Here is a 19,697-nt window from a genome sequence, read left to right on the forward strand (position 1 = left end):
AGGGAACGAATAGCCATTACTCTTGAAGTAAACTGTATCGGGGCTGGTTTACTCTATCTTTTCCTTGGAATGTTAGAGGAGAGGCTTCTCAAATGAGCAGCGAGAGTAACTCTATTTTTTTTTTGGTAAGTGAGTCGGAAAGACAAAGCGAAAAGAGGGAACCAGGAGTCAGGGAAATTACCAATCGTCTGGCCATCAAGATTTCTTTAAGTCTCTAAGCTCCCCTTGGCAGCGGTAATCAAGATGAAAGAAAACCACTGCCATAAACTTCAGTTTTCCCTTCAATATTACTGCCCGGTGGCAGGAACCTGGGAAGAAGAGGTCAAGGTGTGGTTTGGCAAGAGGCAGTTCCCGGGAGAGGCGCTGGGAAGGGCAGGGCGGAGAACAGCCGGAGAAGGTGACAGAAGGGAAGGGGAAGAAGGCGCTGGCACCCCGAGGTGGAAGCGCAGAACTCTCTGCCGCGCGCGACTCAGGTGGCCCTTTCCCGCTCAGGTGAGCTCCTCCCGTGCCTCCCATTGGCCAAGGCGCCAGTGGCGCTGGGAGGGCGACGCAGTCCGGTCTAGTTCAGGGTCTAGGGCGGCGCGTCACTTCCGGTAGCGCGGAGCTTGTAAAACACCCTGGAGAGAAAATGGCGGCAGCAACGGCTTCGGCGCCTCAACAGCTCTCGGATGAGGAGCTTTTCTCTCAGCTCCGCCGTTACGGCCTGTCTCCTGGCCCAGTGACGGAGAGCACCCGCCCGGTCTACCTCAAGAAGCTGAAGAAGCTTCGAGAGGAAGAGCAGCAGCAGCACCGGTCCGGGGGCCGCAGCACCAAGACGCGGAACAGTAATAACAATAACACGGCAACCGCCACGGTCGCCGCCGCGGCAGCAGCGGCGGCGGCCGTGGGGATGGGGGTCCGGCAGGTCTCAGGCGACCTCTCCTACTTACGGACTCCTGGAGGCTTGGGCCGGATCTCGGCTTCTGGCCCGGAGAGCCCCTTGGGAGGGCCCGGGGGCGCCTCGGCCGCCCCCACGGCTGGCAGCAAAGTACTGCTGGGCTTCAGCTCGGACGAGTCGGACGTGGAGGCCAGTCCCCGGGACCAGGCCGGCGGCGGCGGGGGCGGCGGCGGCGGCGGCGGCGGCTGCGGCGGCGGGAGGAAAGACCGGGCTCCGCTCCAGTATCGCGGGCTCAAACCGACGTCGGCGCCCCTGGCCTCCAGCGAGGTGACTAACAGCAACTCGGCCGAGAGGAGGAAGCCCCACTCGTGGTGGGGGGCCAGGAGGCCGGCGGCTGCCGAGCTGCAGAGCCCGTCGGGGAGAGATGGGGCGGCGGATGACGGGGAGCAGGAGGGAGAGGACGGCGAGGATAGGGACCCGGAGGCCGAGGAGCCGCTGTGGTCCGGCCGGACCGTGAATGGCAGCCGGCTTCTCCCCTACAGCTGCCGGGAGAACTATTCGGACTCGGAAGAAGAGGAGGACGACGACGTGGCCTCCAGCAGACAGGTATTGAAGGACGACTCCCTTTCCCGGCATCGGCCCAGGCGGGGCCATAGTAAGCCTCTCTCTCCCCTGCCTGCGAAATCGGCCGGCGGCCGACTGGAGACCTCAGTTCAGGGAGGGGGAGGAATCGCGATGAATGACAGGGCGGCGGCCGCTGGGAGTCTAGACAGGAGCCGAAACGTCGAAGAGTCGTCGTCGGCGGCGGCGGCGGCGGCGGAGCAGGGAGGAGGGTTTGATCCCCCGGACTCCAGCCCCATTCCTAGATACCGCGTTAACGCTAAGAAACTGGCCCCTCTCCTGCAGCCACCGCTCGCGGACGTGGACTCAACCTTGGATTCGTCCACAGGCTCCCTTCTTAAAACCAATAATCATATCGGCGGTGTGGCCTTCGGCGTGGACTCCCCCAGGATTTTTTCCAACAGCCTCCCTCCCAGTGCGGCGGTGGCCGCCTCTGGTTCACTCAGGATCAATCACTCCAATCATACGGGCTCCAATCATACCTACCTGAAGAACACATATAACAAACCGAAGCTTTCCGAACCTGAGGAGGAACTTCTCCAGCAATTTAAACGGGAGGAGGTGTCCCCAACTGGGGGTTTCAGTGCCCACTACTTGTCGATGTTTCTCTTAACTGCTGCCTGCCTATTTTTCCTCATATTGGGACTGACTTACCTAGGAATGAGAGGGACAGGAGTCTCCGAGGATGGAGGACTCAGCAGTAAGTATTAAACCCCGTGGGGAAGGCAACAAAGGGAATGTTGTTAGTGGTCGGCTCTCACCGCACTGGGCGTTTTACCCGAGGTGACTTCTGTCTGCAAGAACATGGTTTAATAGTGAAACACAACAGATGGAGTGCATTCGTATCATCTTTCTTTAAGAAAGAACATGATTACCACGATAAGAATGATAATCCCATGGCTGGTCTTAAGATTTTTCTGTATGAAGTATTGGGAAATTCAGAACATCTTATAAAAGAACAAAATATTACAAGCAAGTCTGGTAGTAAAATGCATTTATTTATACGTGTGACTTAAATTTTCTTTTGGCCTTAAATAACCATATGTGGAGTTGCCAATCCAATTACTCAACAGTTTGGAGGTATTTTGATTGTTTAGGGGCATCATAAACGCAGTGGGTTTTTTGTTTGTTTTTGTTTTCCCAAATTGAGTTGTGGTTCTAAAAGGCAATGTAAGATCTCTTGAAATTCTGGTTAAATGGTTTGTAGTATTAAGTATATGTGTAGGTGGTTCTGTAATTTCTTTAAAGTGAATGAATACAGGTAGAAAGTAGGAAGGCATACCTCTACATTGATTTCCCAGCCCAAAGCACCTCCCCTTCCACCAGTGAAAAATAATAGAGGTAGGGAACTGCAGGGGTTTGCAGTCAGGTTAATCTGGATTGGTCTCCAGGCCCTGCCTTTTACTTGCTAAATGTCTGTAGGCAGGTGTGTTCACTCATTCATTAAGCCAGCATCATCTGTGCTGTCCTTCAACACAGGAAGAAGATGAATACTGATGGCTTTGTGTTCTATGAAGGAAAGAAGGATGGAGTAATTGGTGTATTCTACTTTAGAGATAGAGAGAGTAGGAACTATTTGAAGTGAGCCCTGTAGCAGGAGAAGGCGACGGCCTTGTAGGAGACAGGAGAGCATTCTGGGCAGAGATTACAAGAGGAGGAGGAAAGGCCTTGAGTTGAGCAAGAGCCTTCCTGTAGGTTATAGTACCTTGAGCGAGGGGGAGTGAGCCAGGGTTTAAGCTTCCCTTGCAAAATCTGTAAAACGATGCTAATCTTGATTAGAATAATGCCTGGGAAGATTAAAAGAGAGAAAGTAAATTTAGTGCATGATGGACTGCTGAATACATAATTTCTCAATGTTAGGTCCTTCTCCCCTCCCCCTGCCCCCTGAAAATTCCTGCCCTTTTCACCCAACATGAATTCGCTGTATCATGATTTGTATTTATAAAATTGGCTTACTCTTATTTTATTTCAAAATAGTGAATGATGCAGTTAGCAGACTTAAAGAGTGGAGTGAAAATAGTGTAAGCTTTGGTTTGGTATGGCCAATTCTAAGATAGTCAAATAATAGATTATGATATTCCTTAACTAGAGGATTTAGAAGAGGGCTGAAATCCAGCACGCACTGTAAATTGGTACCCTGGGAGCAAGAGTGATATATTGTATCCTGCCCCAGATATTGGAGAGAGACAAGAAGTAAGGTCACACTAGGAGTTATACTAGTAAAGTTCACATAAATGACATTACCCATGAGCAGTGCCTTCCTGCATGTTTGTTTCTCCAACAGAACTTGGTGTGTTCTGGCCCTTTTCTAAGAACTAAAGGCTTTGCACATATTATCACTCAATCTGCTCAACAACTCACAGAGGTAGATGGTGTCATCGTCACTCTAGAGATGAGGACAGTGAGACTCGAAGTTAAGAAATGTACCCACAGTTGAGCAGCTAGTGAGTGATAGGACTGAGATTTGGTTTCAGATTTTTTTCAACTATTAAGCCCATACTACTTTGGGTATTGTTTATAGAGAGCTTTCTAATAGGAAGCTTTTTTTTTTTTTTTTTTTCTCGGTACGCGGGCCTCTCACTGTTGTGGCCTCTCCCATTGTGGAGCACAGGCTCCGGACGCGCAGGCCCAGTGGCCATGGCTCACCGGCCCAGCCGTCCCGCGGCATGTGGCATCTTCCTGGACCGGGGCACGAACCCGTGTCCCCTGCATCGGCAGGCGGACTCTCAACCACTGCGCCACCAGGGAAGCCCTAGAGAGCTTTCTAAATAAGAGGATACTTTTATTAGAATTAAGGAAATAATTGAATACTTGGTAGGAATTACTGATGTGCACAATTCTCAACTAAGGTGACTTGTCACATCTTTCTTGTCACTATTAAGATGAATGGCTAATATTTTCTTATGTACCAAACTTTCAAATGGAATAGAAAGGGATAGGATTGCTAGGGCTTAGGTACCTGCCCTCCGCACCTCCACCATTGTGGAAGGAAGGAAATTATAAAGTGGTTTGCCCTTTAATAAATGGTAAATATGAGGTAGCTTGGGTGATGGAAAGAACAGTGGCTAAGAGGTAGAGGATCTGGGTCCTAGGACTTGTCAAAATGACCTTAGTCAAGTTAACTTCTGAGCCTCATTCTTATATATTAAATGGGACTAATAATTTCTGCTGTCTATGGGGTTGTTGTGAGGATCAAATGAGATAGTTTGTAAACAAGTTCAAAGTGATATTCAGAAGTTTAGATAAAATTTGTTGTATTCCTGGTAAACTACAGTATATATGTAAAGAGAAATAGTTAAGTCATTTCCCTAAATACTTAGTAATGTATTACTTACCTATTCAAAATTTAATTTTTATTAAATTCTATTAAATACACATTGTAGACATTGATACAGACATTTGAGTCAAAGTGTGATCAATCCTTAAATGTAATATATACTTGACCTATTGTGTATCCTGGTAGAAAGAAGTGCCTGTTAGTTCAGTTAGTTTGCACACCTAACGGTGAATAACTTCACTCCCTATATTTGTGTATTCTGAATCCTTTGTCATGTTATAATGGTTAGCCAGTGCTTAACTGTAGGGTTCATTGGTCAAATAGTGTGCTTAAGGAAATAGTTTTACTTTGAGTAATAATTTCACCAGAAGATTGTAGGTTATATGTGAGAATAAGCTTTAGTAAGCTTTCATTAGTTATCATATAAATTATGTATAGCATATAATAGATTAGCCTTTTAAATAGTTCCTAATCATTTGTTCTTTAAAAACTTCTCATCAGTACCCTAATTTTATTAATTAAGTTACCTTTTATTAAATTACTATGAGTGTCTGCTTTCTCATCTGTAAAACTAGGGAGTTGGCTTAGATGATGTCTACGTTCTTTCCAGCTCTAAGGTTTAAAATTCTGACTTTGAACTGCCCTACCAAAACAGCTCAAGGATCAGCCTGCAGTCAGATTAGATCAAGACAACCCACCAAAAGAAAATAGAGAGGCAGAATAGATTAACTTTCTTAGGCTCATCTGATCATTATTAAAAGTTGTTTTTCAGTTACAAAAGACATGATTTTTGTAGAAAATTTGAATAGAGATCTATGAAGCAAAAAATGAATCAGTATTGTTTACCTCTCCTCCTAGTCTCACACTCACCCCTGGCATAAATAAGTTCAAATAATAAATTAGAACTTTCTTTATGCTTTTCATGTAAATACATGCATTCATATATATGTATGTGTGTGTGCACATACACATTTTCATTCAACAGTAGAGTGCCTGCTATGTGCCAAGCACTATTTTAAGCAGCAGGAATATGTGGAGAACAAGGCAGATGAAATCTCTCTTCTCATGGAGCTTACATTCTAGGGGGGAAGATAGGCAACTAAACAAATAAGAATTTCAGATAGTTGCTAACACAAAGTAATGATAGTAACTTGAAAGGCATAAAACAGAGTCTGAATTTTATTTTAAGTAACAGCCTACTATACATATTCTTCAATTTCTTTTTCCACTTAGTATTGTATAATGGGTAACTTTTCTTATAGTAAGTTTAAGTACAAAGGCATAATTTAAAAATCTCACATTTCACTGGTCCCTTTCTAGCCCTATAAAAATGCTAAAATCTCTGCCATCTTGAAAATGTTCTTTAACCGTCTGTTCTCTAGCTCTTAGTCTCATCTCAGTCAAGATTACTCTTTCCTCCCCTGCCATTCACTCAACCCCTGTCTAGTTTAGCTTTTTTTTTTTAACCATCCATTCCTCTGTAACCTCTCTGTCACCAGTTACTCAATTGCCAACCGAGAGAAGCTTTAAAGTTCTTCTCTTCACCTCTTTTATACATTCAATACATTGACAATTCCCTTCTTCGTGAAACTCTCTCCTTTCCAAACTTCCGTATCACCACTCTCTTGTACTTTTCATTTATTTGTCTGCCTGTGTTTTAAATATTGGTGGTCTCTGGAACTCTTATCCTTTCGTACAGTTTTCCTAGGCAGTTTCATCCACTCTACTGGCTAATACCTCCCAATTTTATATTTTCATCTTAAATTTTTCTCTCTTGGGTTCTAGACTTAACCATTTATTAGACAATTTCTTCTGGATGTACCAGAAGTACTAACACCATCTGTACTCATCAGCTTTACTTACTTTTACCTTGTTTCTCCTGTTTTGTTCCCTGTTTTAGTTAATGGCAGTTCCATCCACCCAGAGCTCAAGCTAAAAACCTTGAATTTGCCTTGATTCCTTCCTTTCCACCATCTTCCTACCAAACCTCAAACCACAGTCTATCTTGTTACCAAATCCTGTAGTTTTACCTGCTACCTATCTTTTGACTCAATCTATTTCTCTCCATTCCCCACTGCTCTAGGCTAGTCTTTTGCCTGAACTGATTTAGCAGTCTTCTAACAGTTGTCCGTGCTTCTCGGCTGTAGCTCTTCCTGTCTGTTTTTCAGTGTCAGAGCAATATTTCTAAAATAAGAATGCAGTAATTCCTTCATGCTTAAAATTACTCAGTGGCTTTCCCTTACTCATTGGATAGAATGTAAACTCCTTGGCTAAACTGTTCATGATCTAAGTATGCCTGCTCTTTCTAGCTTCATTTCTTAGCAGTCTCTGTTATCACACTTTACTTTCTAGAAAACTGGAACTTTCTGGAACACTTCCTGGTGTTCACTGAATATGTCACTGAGATTTTTGTGCCTTTGTGCATGTGCAGGTTGTTTCTTTCTCTCTATTAACTGCTATTCAGTCTTAAAAGTCTCACCTCTGGGGCTTCCCTGGTGGCGCAGTGGTTGAGAATCTGCCTGCTAATGCAGGGGACACGGGTTCGAGCCCTGGTCTGGGAGGATCCCACATGCCGTGGAGCAACTAGGCCCGTGAGCCACAACTACTGAGCCTGCGCGTCTGGAGCCTGTGCTCCGCAGCAAGAGAGGCCGCAATAGTGAGAGGTCCACGCAATGCGATGAAGAGTGGCCCCCGCTTGCCACAACTAGAGAAAGCCCTCGCACAGAAGCGAAGACCCAACACAGCAAAAATTAATCACCCCAACATCTTAAAAAAAAAAAAAAGTCTCACCTCTGGATGTCTTCTCTGTCTCCCTATCCTCTTTACCCTAGAGTTTGGCCCATGATTCTCTACTCAAAGAAGATCTTATGCATCCTTCATAGCATTTATTTCATGTTTATAATTGTGTATGTCCACTGTGCCAGATAGATTACAGCTTCTTGAGGTAATGTTTCTACAGGAGGAATTGAGTACACTGAAAAAGAGCACAGGCTCTTTCATTTCTCTCTCTTGACCACAGGGTCATGAGCCTGGATGACTGAGAGAACGGTAATACCATTGACAGGAATTAGAGATGTTGAAAAGGGATCTTTTTGCGGGGAAGGCGGCATAGAGAAAATGAGTTTATTTGGGGCTTATTTTTTGAGTTATTCAAGTAGCAATATGCTGTAGGCTATGGTAATTATATAATTGGATTAAAGATGAGAGACTGATGCTTAATGTGAAAGTAAAGTACTGTTTACTAAAGGAATAGATACCTTTTTAATATTTGTTTCTTCTTTTTGTGTGGGTGTTTTGTTCTTAAAGACAAGACCGAGTGCTGCAAAAGATACCATAGTTTTTTAAAAATTACAGTTTTACTTTTTCAAGTAGTTAGACTAGCCAAAAGGTCAAAACTTTGAATTGTAATGAAATGGGCATAAGGATTTTGAAAAGTAGTTGTTGCCCTCATTCTTGAAGAATGAAAGCTGAGTGAGAAGTTGACTACTTTGTAAGAACAAAAAAATTCTTAGACCTCTGAGAATATTCCTGGGAATACCAGGGGATTGCATATCCCAGTCTGATGATTCGAGAAATTAAAATCTACTATGTAAAAATGTCTTTCATCTGAAACATCTCTAGCGTAATTTAAAATAAAAATCATCAGAGTGAAAACTTGTAAGTTCCCTATGAGTGTATTCATGGAGCCTAGTTTGAAACATTGGCATAGATATCAAGGCTTGGATCATTAAAGAGGCAACCTGGGTTTGAATTTGGGCCCTTCCTCTTGTTAGCTTTTTTATTAAAGGCAAGTTGCTGAACCCCTGTAAACCTCAATATTCTCATCTGTAAAATAGAGTTAAGTGAGAATTAAATGAAATAATGCATGTAAAGAACTCGACTCAGCACATGACACGTAGGAATAATAATAACAGCAGCTAACCCTTATGTAGCACTTTGTGCCAGGCACTGAGCCTAAACAATTATAATTGTCAAGTAATCTTCATGAGGCAGGTATTTATCCCATTTTATAGGTAAAGAAACTGAGACACAGAGAAGTTACATAACTTGCCTAGGGTCATGAGTGCAGAGGCAGTATTTGGACTCAGATAGTGGCACTTAACCACCCTGCTAGATTGCCTTTTAATATGTGCAAGTACATAAGGGCTCTGTATATGTTCTCCACTATTATTATTATCTAGGAAATTATGGAAGATATGGATGGGTGAAGCTGCTTAATGCATGAAATCCTAGAAGTGCCAAGGATAATCTTTGAAACCTAACAACATTAGTACAAGAAAGTACAAATTTGTACTCACTTGACGATTAGGAATCATGTGGAACTGTTTATCCTTCTATAAGGTTTTAGAATAATTAATTCATTGATATATGAGGAGGGCAGTCTGCTATAATATAATACAAATTATATAATATGTAAAACTATAAGGCATATGATACTATTTCTAATTTTTAAAAGATTTGCATAGTCTCAAAACTGGTGGGGATAGTGGTCCTCTGATTTGCATTACCACTTTTTAAAAAAAAAATTTAAAAATTATTTTATTTTTATTTTTTTTGGCCACATGGTGTTCCCTGACCAGGGATCGAACCCACACCCCCTGCGTTGGAAGCACAGAGTCTTAACCACTGGACCACCAGGAGAGTCCCCTGTTACCACTTTAAAACTTAGGTTTTCCATTGTTCATTTTCAAGATGTAAAAATCTTTTAGTATATTTGTTCTCCCTTTTTTTGCACCTTTTAAAAAAGCTTTGAATGTATTTTCCCTATGCGTATATTTGTTTCAATGGGAATGAAGCATTCTGTAATTTCAGGGATGTTTTAAAAAATTAGATATTTTTATGATTCCTCAGTAGAGTTATGAAGTTTTAAAATAGCTTCTCCTCGCTCACTAATCATTCTGTATATTTACCTATCTGAAAAATATTTTATATAAATAAAAGGAACCTCAGAGCAAAGAGGTTATAACATCAGTGCAAAGAGATATTTAGATTATAAGAGTATAAAAATGAAGTATACCTTGGACTTCCCTGGTGGCGCAGTGGTTAAGAATCCTCCTGCCAATGCAGGGGACATGGGTTTGAGCCCTGGTCTGGGAAGATCCCACATGCTGCGGAGCAACTAAGCCCGTGTGCCACAACTACTGAGCCTGTGCTCTAGAGCCCACGAGCCACAACTACTGAGCCCACGTGCCGCAACTACTGAAGCCCGCGAGCCTAGAGCCCATGTGCTGCAACAAGAGAAGCCACCACAGTGAGAAGTGTGCGCACTGCAACAAAGAGTAGCCCCTGCTCGCCGCAACCAGAGAAAGCCTGTGCGCAGCAATGAAGATCCGACGCAGCCAAAAATTAAGTAAATAAATAATGAAGTATACCTTAAACTTTTGGAAATCTGTAAAATATATGGTAAGCAAGTAGTAGTAACTTCTTTACGAAAAGCATATTACTAATGGTATATCTTTATTCTAATCCTGTATTAATTTATTATACACTAAAAATTGCTACTATTTAATTTGGGAATCCAGCACAATACTAATTGTAGAAATTATAACATGTATTGTCTCATAACTTTATTTTTTTATTTTCTCATAACTTTATATTTTGGCTTTCATACTCAGAATTTATTTTTAACAGATTTTAAAGTGAACCAGTAGCAGTATATTTGGATTTTGCTGTTTTAATAATGCATGTTTTAACCTGAATCACACAAGTGATAGTTAAAAAAAATACGTAAAATTTGATCTAATTAATATTCTTTATTAGCATCACTGTCAAAAATAATTTTTAAAAAAGAGTTGAACATGCAGGGGCTTCCCTAGTGGCGCAGTGGTTGAGAGTCCACCTGCCGATGCAGGGGACACAGGTTCGTGCCCTGGTCTGGGAAGATCCCACATGCCGCGGAGCGGCTGGGCCCGTGAGCCATGGCCGCTGGGCCTGCACGTCTGGAGCCTGTGCTCCGCAACAGGAGAGGCCACAACAGTGAGAGGCCCGCATACCGCAAAAAAAAAAAAAAAAAAAAAGTTAAAATAAGGCTGGGTGCAAAACTGCAAGTTGAGTGATAAGTGATTAAGTATACACCAACAGTTGGTCTCCTGTCCTGAATATACATGAATGGAAGAAAATCCTTTAGGAACAATGGGCATTTTAACACATAGTACATCAATTTTGTTTTGCAGTTAGAGACCTCTTTTATTTGTGTATATATGTACAAAAGGTATTTGCTGATTGTGGCTAATTCCTGAAAGCACTTTATACTTATAAAGGAAGCTTTTGCTCTGTAGGAATTCACCTAGGTATAATTTTTTTTTAATGTTCATTTATTTTTTTATTTATTTTTTCTTATTAGTCATCCATTTCATACACATCAGTGTATACATCTCAACCTAGGTATAATTTTTTAAACACATATAAAGAGGGTCATTGAAATCAATTAGCAGGAGGAAATCTTAGAATATTTGTTTCTTCCAGTCCCTGGGCTATGGCTTAGAACCTTGGTTAACTTTGGTAATGACTTCTGGGTTTAGAAGGACACCTACTACAGTAACACAAATGCTTTCTTGCTTGATTTAGTTCTCCTGTTCATTCATCCATTTACTCACTCGTAAATTATTTATTGAGTGCCTACTATGTGATACCGGAAGACGAGTATATACTTTTTAGAATTGTAGGAGGGATACTCTTTCCCCAGCACACTGCCTCCCTCCCCCTCCCAGCTCCCCCATTCTCTTCTTTTTCCTAAAATGCACTAGCTAGCCTTCAGAACTGAGATTTGGTTACTGTGCAACATTGTTTCAGACTTGTCCATTGTGACTCCAGAAACATGACTTTAAAAATTAGTTTCTGCAAATTTGGGTATGCCCTATGATAAAGTTTACTACAAAAGAAATAGTTTCATTTCTTACAGGATTTTAGAAGTAATTTAAGAGTAAAAAAGGAAGAGACATGAAGAATGAATTTGTCAAAAATGAAAATATTATCAATTTGAAATGTTTATGATTGTGGTTTAAGATGTTCTAGAAATGTTCTTATGCTTATGACAAAAGACTTGCTTTGTTTTTTTAATATAAGAAAGTCACCTTTAAATGTCCCTTCTTTTAGATTCTAAAGCCTTAAATGATAAAGGCATTTATTGAGAACTTTCTATGTGTGAGCACCTTTATATTAATTTCCATGAGGGAAACTATTAATATTATCTCCATGAGAAAACTGAAATATAGAGGGAATAGGGTTAGGTGTGACTTGTCTTAAGATCCCACAGCTACTAAGTTTTAAAGCCAGCATTTGAACCCATGATCTGACTAAGGGTCCACAGTCTTAGCCACTGGGAAGCTGTAGATATTCTTATGTATCTTTTCTCACCTACTAACTTTATTTAGGCAGGTAAATCGCTTGTGACCTCTGGGCTTTGGTTTTTGCATCTGTCAAATGAGGGAATAGTAAAATCAGCTCTTCCAGCCAGTGACTTTTGTAGGGAACTGATGTGATAATGTCTATGGAAATGCTTTGGAGAAATTAGAAGTGATGTATAAGTATATATTTTTAATGCTGTAAGTTAGAATTTCCCAGCTATAGTAGTTTAATTTAAGCAGCACGTGTTCAGCACTATGACATGTCCTGTCGGTAATGTTAATAAGTAATGGAAGAGTTGGTTAAATTTATAGTTCTTATCAGTATTTTTTTAAACTTTCTCTCAGGTTGTCTGAGCAGATAAAAGGAATCATCTTTTTACATTACCTAGTTAGTGCCTTATCTCTAGGTGCTGAAAAAGAATTTTCTGTCTTTGCAGTTATATTAATGTAATAGATTATGAAGCACAATTTGAAACTAGATTTTAGCCTCCTGGACTGCTAGAAGGTAGACTTGCTGATAGGAAAGACAGAGATGGGATACATTGCTTTAATGCAAAATATAGTAGTGAATTTGAGACAGAAAAACATTTCTTAGGAATATGGATGAATCTTCTGTTAACATTATCTGAAGGACAGACAGTACTTGCAGCTGGTAGAGAAGAATGGCCTGTCACGTTGCTGTTCTTCATCCAGTTTGTAAGATACCATGAGTACTGTTATTGGTAAAGTGGGAAGGTGAGGTGTGTCCCCATGAATAGGCAATAGATTGAATGGGGGTAATCAAGAAATTGGGGGGATGAAATAATAAAATGAAGTAGATAAACATTAAAATCATGCTAATTAAATTATAAGGAATTTAAAGTACATTAGGATCTTCAGTCTCCTAGATAAAAGATGTGGTTTCAGACCAGAGCTGTCTAATAGAAATATAAACCACATGTGTAATTTTAGTTTTTCCAGTAGCCATATTAAAATGTAAAAAGAAACAGGTGAAGTTAACTTTAATAATAGATTTTACTTAATCTGGTAATCTAGAATATTATCATTTCAACATAATCAGTTTAAAAATTATTGAGATATTTTACATTCTTTTTTTGTATTAACATTCTATTTTATACCTACAGCCTGTCTCAAATCAGACTAGCTAAATTTCAAGTGCTCAATGGCCACATGTGGCTAGTGGCTACTATATAGGATAGCGCAGCTCTAGACTGCCCTGAGTTATGGAGTTATATTGTTGGTTTAATGAGATCTAACAGCTACTAATTTTTGAATCTTACAATGTGCCTTGCATTGTGTTCTCTATAATATTTTCAGTTAATCTTTATAATAACTCCATGATGCAGATTTTACTCTTCTCATGTTATAAATACAGTGATGTATAAGAGATGTTAATTTGTTTAAGGTCTAAGGTCAAACAGGTAGTCTGTAGGAGAGCAGGGATTTAAAACCAAGTCTGACCCCAAAATTCTTGTCCTTTTCATTGTATTGCACTGTTTTAAAGCATGGCCACTTACCTAAAGCAGGTTGGTGAATGAGATTTAGTTCTTCCACTGCTCAGTTATTTTTGATTCACTGCAGTGACTTTTGATTTAATTAGTCCTTATTTTAAAATATAAATACAGAGCATTTTTAGGTTAAAGTGGAAGAGGTATCCCCTAAATTCTTACTTATATTTCTAATTGGGAATATTCCTTTATATTCTTTTCATCATGTCCTGTTGTAAACTGCTTTGTATAGCTCTTCAAAGTAGAAATGTAGGAGGGAGGGATGACCTTTTGATTCTGGCACATGACTCTTTTGGGAGATAAGAGAAAAGTCAGCTACTATTGAGAAAAATGAAAACAGGATGACTAATAAAACTTTTGTTGTAAAAAAATTTTTGAAGGTTTCAGTACCTCACTTTGAGAAAGATTTTGGGATGATCTTATTCATCATGCTCTTTGAATTATAAAAATTATCTCAGTTCTTTTGCATGGTGTTATTTTATGATAGATTTATACTTAGCAACATTAATGAATTTGAGTAATTTCTTTGAATTACGTTTAGATTCATAGACAATGTTTGCTTACAAAGACAAGCTGTTTACTTCTAAAAGAAAAAAAATGGACAATCCTTAATTTTTGAATGGTTGTCTTCCAGATCATGTGTAAAATAGTTGTTTGAACTTGGAACATATCTAACTACACTGTTTCTAAGTTCCCAGGCTAGCCCATAGAAGCCTATTTAAAACCATATCCTATTTTAAAAACACTAATTCAAAAAGATACATGCGCTCTAATGTTCACAGCAGCATTATTTACAATTGCCAAGATAAGCAACCTAAGTGTCCATCAACAGATAAATGGATAAAGAGGATGTGGCATATATGTATATATACAATGGAATACTACTCAGCCATAAACAGTAATGAAATTTTGACATTTGCAACAACATGAATGGACTTGGAGGGTATTATGCTAAGTGAAATAAGTCAGAGAAAGACAAATACTCTATGATATTACTTATATGTAGATTCTAAAAAACACAACAAACTAGTGAATATAAGAAAAAAGCAGACTCACAGTTATAGTGAACAAACTAATGGTTACCATGGAGAGGAAAGGGAAGAGGGGCAACGTAGAGGTGGAGGATTAAGAGGTACAAACTATTATGTATAAAATAAGCTACAAAAATATATTGTACAACACAGGGAACATAGCCAGTGTTTTATAACTGTAACTGGAGTATAGCCTTTAAAAATTGTGAATCACTGTATTGTACACCTGTAGCTTATATTGTATAGCAATCATACTTCAATTAAAAAAAACATATCCTGTCTTAGTACTAGTATAGTATTGGTGTAAGCTTTAGGTCCTCAGAGTGTGGGTCATGTTCTGTGGGAGTTGGATTAGGAGGAAGCAAGTTTATTTTTGGCTTTTTATGTTTTCTCTTCTTATACTTTTCTGTCTCTTAATTCCTGTTCTTATGCTGGCCTAAGCTTCTTGGCGTTCTACTGTGATCTTGGTTAAACATCTAAGTGCTCAGTACTTCAAATTTTTTCTTTTTTTAAAAAAATTGAGATATAATTGACTTAACATTGTGTTAGTTTAAGGTATACTACGTAATGATTTGATATATGTATGTTTTGTGAAATGATTACCACAATAAGTTTAGTTAACATCTGTCACTATATATAGTTATATTCTTGTAATGAGAACTTTTAAGACCTACTCTCTTAGCAGCTTTCATTTATACAATACAGTATTGTTAAATAGTCACCACACTTTACATTACATCCCCAGGACTTATTCATCTTATAACTGGAAATTTGTACCTTTTGACCACCTTCACCCATTTCACCCACCTCCCTACCCCCAACCTCTGGCTGCCACCAGTCTGCTCTGTTTCTACAAGTTTGTTTTTTTTTTTTAGATTCCACATACGAGTGGGATCGTACAGAATTTGTCTTTCTCTGTCTGACTTATTTCATGTAGTATAATGCTCTATAATAAATAGTAGGTCCACTTACTGGGTGCTTGGCAAGTATAAACATAAATGTTTACACTTAAGCATTTAAGTCTTAAGCATTTTTTACATGATTTGATAAATGAAGAATCTGTAATGGAAGATTAGGCTAATCACTCTGTCCAAGGTTATAGATCAGAGAGGGGAGTTGTGGCGTTATGCTGTTGGTTGAACTGTGGCAGTATGATTTGAAAGCTCATCCCCTAACCATCGTTCTATACTGCATTTCTCTCTCGCATTCCCTCTTCCCCTTTTACCAAATTGGAACTCTTTATTTTCTCAGTTCAGATACTTTTAGCTAAATGATAGAGAAATCCATTTGATTGAATTAATTCACAATATTATAGAATTCTGATAATAAAAATGATGTGATTTTATGACAAAATTTGATAATGTGATTATCTTTAGTGAGGATTGAGCCAATATGGAATCAGAACTTAAACCAGCTTCCCTAAGTCATCCTTCATCCTTATATGTATAGTTAGTTGAGTTGCCTACATTTTTCAGTTAGAAATTAGGTCCATAGTGCTCAACTTATGTGCTGAAAACAATTTGGGAACACCACCCATTACAAGGTATTGTCTGAGGACCTAACAAATGATTTGCCCTTCTCATATTGTTCTATTATTTTTCAACTACGTATCAATACTGCTATGATTAGAATACAAAAAAATTATATGTTCATGGTAGAATTTTGTCGTATTTTCTTAGTATGTGAATAGTAAAAATACTACTTTGGGGATCTGAACATCTTGATATAAATGAAGAAGTCCTTTTACTTAAAAAGTGAAGAAACACTGCTTAAAGCATGCTGTAAGGAAATTGTATATACTGGTTATATTTTAGAATTTGTTTTCAAGACAATCATAGTGAATGTTGGGAAATCAGTTGTAATGTTTAAATGACTGACTGACCAACCTATCAACTGGTAAAAGCCCTTTAATCTTCTCAGAGGTGATTGCACTTTAAATACAAGATCTTTGTTAACCCAACTTCTCTCTCTGATTAGTGAAATTTTTGGCATTTAGTGTAAAATTCAGGTATTACAAGGGTTTTGGCAGGGAGCCTTGCCTTGGGGACTTCCATTTCATCTCTTTCTAACTCACAGATTTTCTGAGAACTCTGTCATTTCTTCCCAGTAGCTCCATGGCAGAGACGAATGAGGAATGGAGTAGTGGTATATTGTGTTATTTTGTAAACTGAGTGCCGTCTATTTTTTAATTTCATGCAAAGATTTGGAAAAGAAAAAAATAGCTAAGATTTATTAATCTCTTTTCTCCCCATATTGGTATGCATAGTCACAAAACATCCCATTTTATGTTAGTTTACTAGATACAGTCTCAGAGAGGGTGACTTGCCTAAGGTCACAAGTCATAAATTTTGGAACAAGTATTCCTTGCTCCAGAGAGTTTTTTTTTTCCATTTTACCCCACTGCCTTTCAGTGTGAAAAGATATTTTTCATTCATCTAAATGACTTAACTTCAGAAGTAAGCATTACTTAGTGAAAATTTTTATTTAAATTTAAAAAATTTAATTTATGTTTTAAAGTTTAAAAATTATACTAGGTTGAAATTAATATATTAAAGTTGTAAATTATATTAATACTGTGTCATTCAAGAAGGAAAAAGGATAATCACCCAATTACTTTGAAAATATTTAGTACCTTTTAAAAAAATTCTGTAATATTTGAGTTAGAAAATTAGAGAAACTAGAGCGATTTAGTGTCCTTGCCTGGATTTTGTTGTAGGCAGAATATCAGTCCAAATACATTAAAAAAAATAGGAATACAACATTCTGTTGGGTTGATTTAGATTGCTTATTTTATTTTTTTAAGCAAACACTTCCTATCTTCTTTAAAATTCTTTTTTGGTAATAAATTTTGTAATGGATTTTGTAAATCCATGGTGTATGGATTTTGATGTTTAAAAAGCAAGATTAAATAGCCTATAGTAGGGTGTACAATTTGGAAAAAAAAGCAGCTTAAAGTAGTAAATCAAAATTCTGGCAAGTCAGTTTGCTAACTAGAGCAGACATAATATGAATGTAAATAAATATGTTATCTTGTGCTTTAATTTACAAGACTTTTTTTCTACCAGTTTACTACAGGGTTGTTGCCATACTTTTTTTTTTTTTTTTTGGCTATTTTTGTTAATAAATTCTATTCTGGGGGAAGGAAGAAGGAAGGTTACACTGAATAAATAAAAGTAGATAAAGTCAACATTTTTGCCGTATACAATCATCTTAGAGTTTAAAGGACTTTTAGAAGTCACTTTTAGAAGTCACTAGCTACTTTGTGCAGTGGCGTTTGAGAAAAGATGATGTTTTAGTTGGGCTCTTTTGGTCATAAAGACAGTCTTAAGAAACTAAAGGTTTACTCTGAGGATATATGTGGGCTAGGACTGTAAAGACTTCAGGAAATCAATTCAACTCAAGGGGCTCTGGGTCTGTACTTGTGTGTGTGCCTCTGTCTTGGCACTGTCCTAAATTTTGCATGCAATTATTTCACTTAATTCTTAAAACAATCTTAAGAGCCAGGTATTATTAGCATTCCCTTTAGATGAGGAAACTGAGGTTTAGGAGAAACTTGTCTAAAGTCAGTAAGTAGTAGAACCAAGGTTTGAATACCGATAATCTGACTTCCGGTATGGGATCTTTGTCCCTGTACTATACTCTTTACATGATTCTGTATCATCTCCTGTCTTTGTTTTTTGATTTCCTTTGGAATTATCTTCACCACCCCCCAAAAAAGTCTTACATTCTACTAGACCAGGAGTTCTTAACCTCAGTGGTCCCTGAATCTTAAAGAAGCCATAAATGGCCTCCAGGTGAACAGTCACTCCTTGAAATTTTACGCAAATTTTTGAAAGTGTATTCACTTTTCTGGGGATAGGGTCCATAGATTTATCCATTTCTCAAGGGTCTCTGACCCTCCAAAATAGTGAGAATCACTTCACTGTCAGCTGCTCTGGGGAAGGTAGTATGAGTTTTCATCTTTGTATTCCTTAGCATCTGGTTTTTGATTGTTCAAAAATATTTGTTGAAGAGAATTTAACAAATAAGAGATGGTATGTGGGGAAATAAGCTTAAAATTAGTCATAATATGGGAGTCTTAAGATACCTTGAATGTTTACTAGATGGGTATGAGAGCATCAGTTTTATTTACTTGGTTCAGAAAATTGTTTTGTTACTGACAGGTTCAAATTTCCAGCTCTAGTATATAGTAGTCCTATGAAGTTAGGTTTTTGAAATCAGAGCATAAAGGAAAATTTGTGTGTTCAAAACTGCTGTTGAAAAGTCCCCTAGATTTAGAGGCTGCCATGTGATCTCTCAAGAAGGCCAGTTTCCCCCCCCCATCAATGTAAGAATAGACCATTTTAGTACCTGAAGGAGCACTAAGGAACATAGTACATCTTTAAACATTAGAATCATACTCAGTGTTTGAAATATTCTTAGTTATGAGAGCCACGTGGAAATTGAGAGCAGCTGAGGGAATGGCAATATCGCATCTCCCATCTCAGGCTTTGTCTAGGGCACATGCCTATTGACTGTAACAGAGTTACAGTTGTGGGGAAGTGCATGCATTTTTTTTCCCCCTTAAATATTTGTTCACACACATTTATTCCTATTGTCTCTTTCTGCTACAAGTAGAAGTTAGAAGTAGACATTAGGTGAAAATCTGATGATTCCAGCATATGTTGTACTTTCTGTTCATTGTGTTCATGTGGAAGCATGGGTTTTACTCTTAAGGTTTCATATAATATATTTTAACCAACGAAAACGTTTCATTTAGCCTAGTTTACCGCGTGTTGTAACTGCTTATATTTGTTTTACCTAATATGTTGTTTTTGTTTTTTTTAACCTAATGATGATAAATTCCTGTATTCCCCAAATGACTTTTCATTTCTGTCTGGTTTCTTCCATAGCTAAAAGTCAAGATGTAACTTTTAAGCTTGTTGCTCATAAAGTCAATGTTCGGGATATATATATATTTTTTCTTTTAGCTCCATATTCAGTTTATATGTTAGTTTTGGTCATACTTTAATCTCTGTTCTTTGTCTATGCATATAA

At 38.6% G+C, this 19,697-nt stretch overlaps 1 protein-coding gene across 1 annotated transcript in view; it reads left to right on the forward strand.

Moving 5' to 3' along the window:
- The first annotated feature begins 627 nt into the window (after window positions 1-627).
- Window positions 628-19,697, forward strand: part of LEMD3 (LEM domain containing 3) — a 65,762-nt gene continuing 46,692 nt past the window's right edge. Inside the window, exon 1 of the mRNA XM_082666485.1 lies at window positions 628-2,198. Coding sequence (XP_082522611.1) covers window positions 629-2,198 — 1,570 coding nt within the window. The 5' untranslated portion in view covers window position 628. The remainder of the gene's footprint in view (window positions 2,199-19,697) is intronic.

Source organism: Grampus griseus (assembly GCF_964374135.1).
Source record: "Grampus griseus genome assembly, chromosome: 11".
NCBI classification, from domain to species: domain Eukaryota; kingdom Metazoa; phylum Chordata; class Mammalia; order Artiodactyla; family Delphinidae; genus Grampus; species Grampus griseus.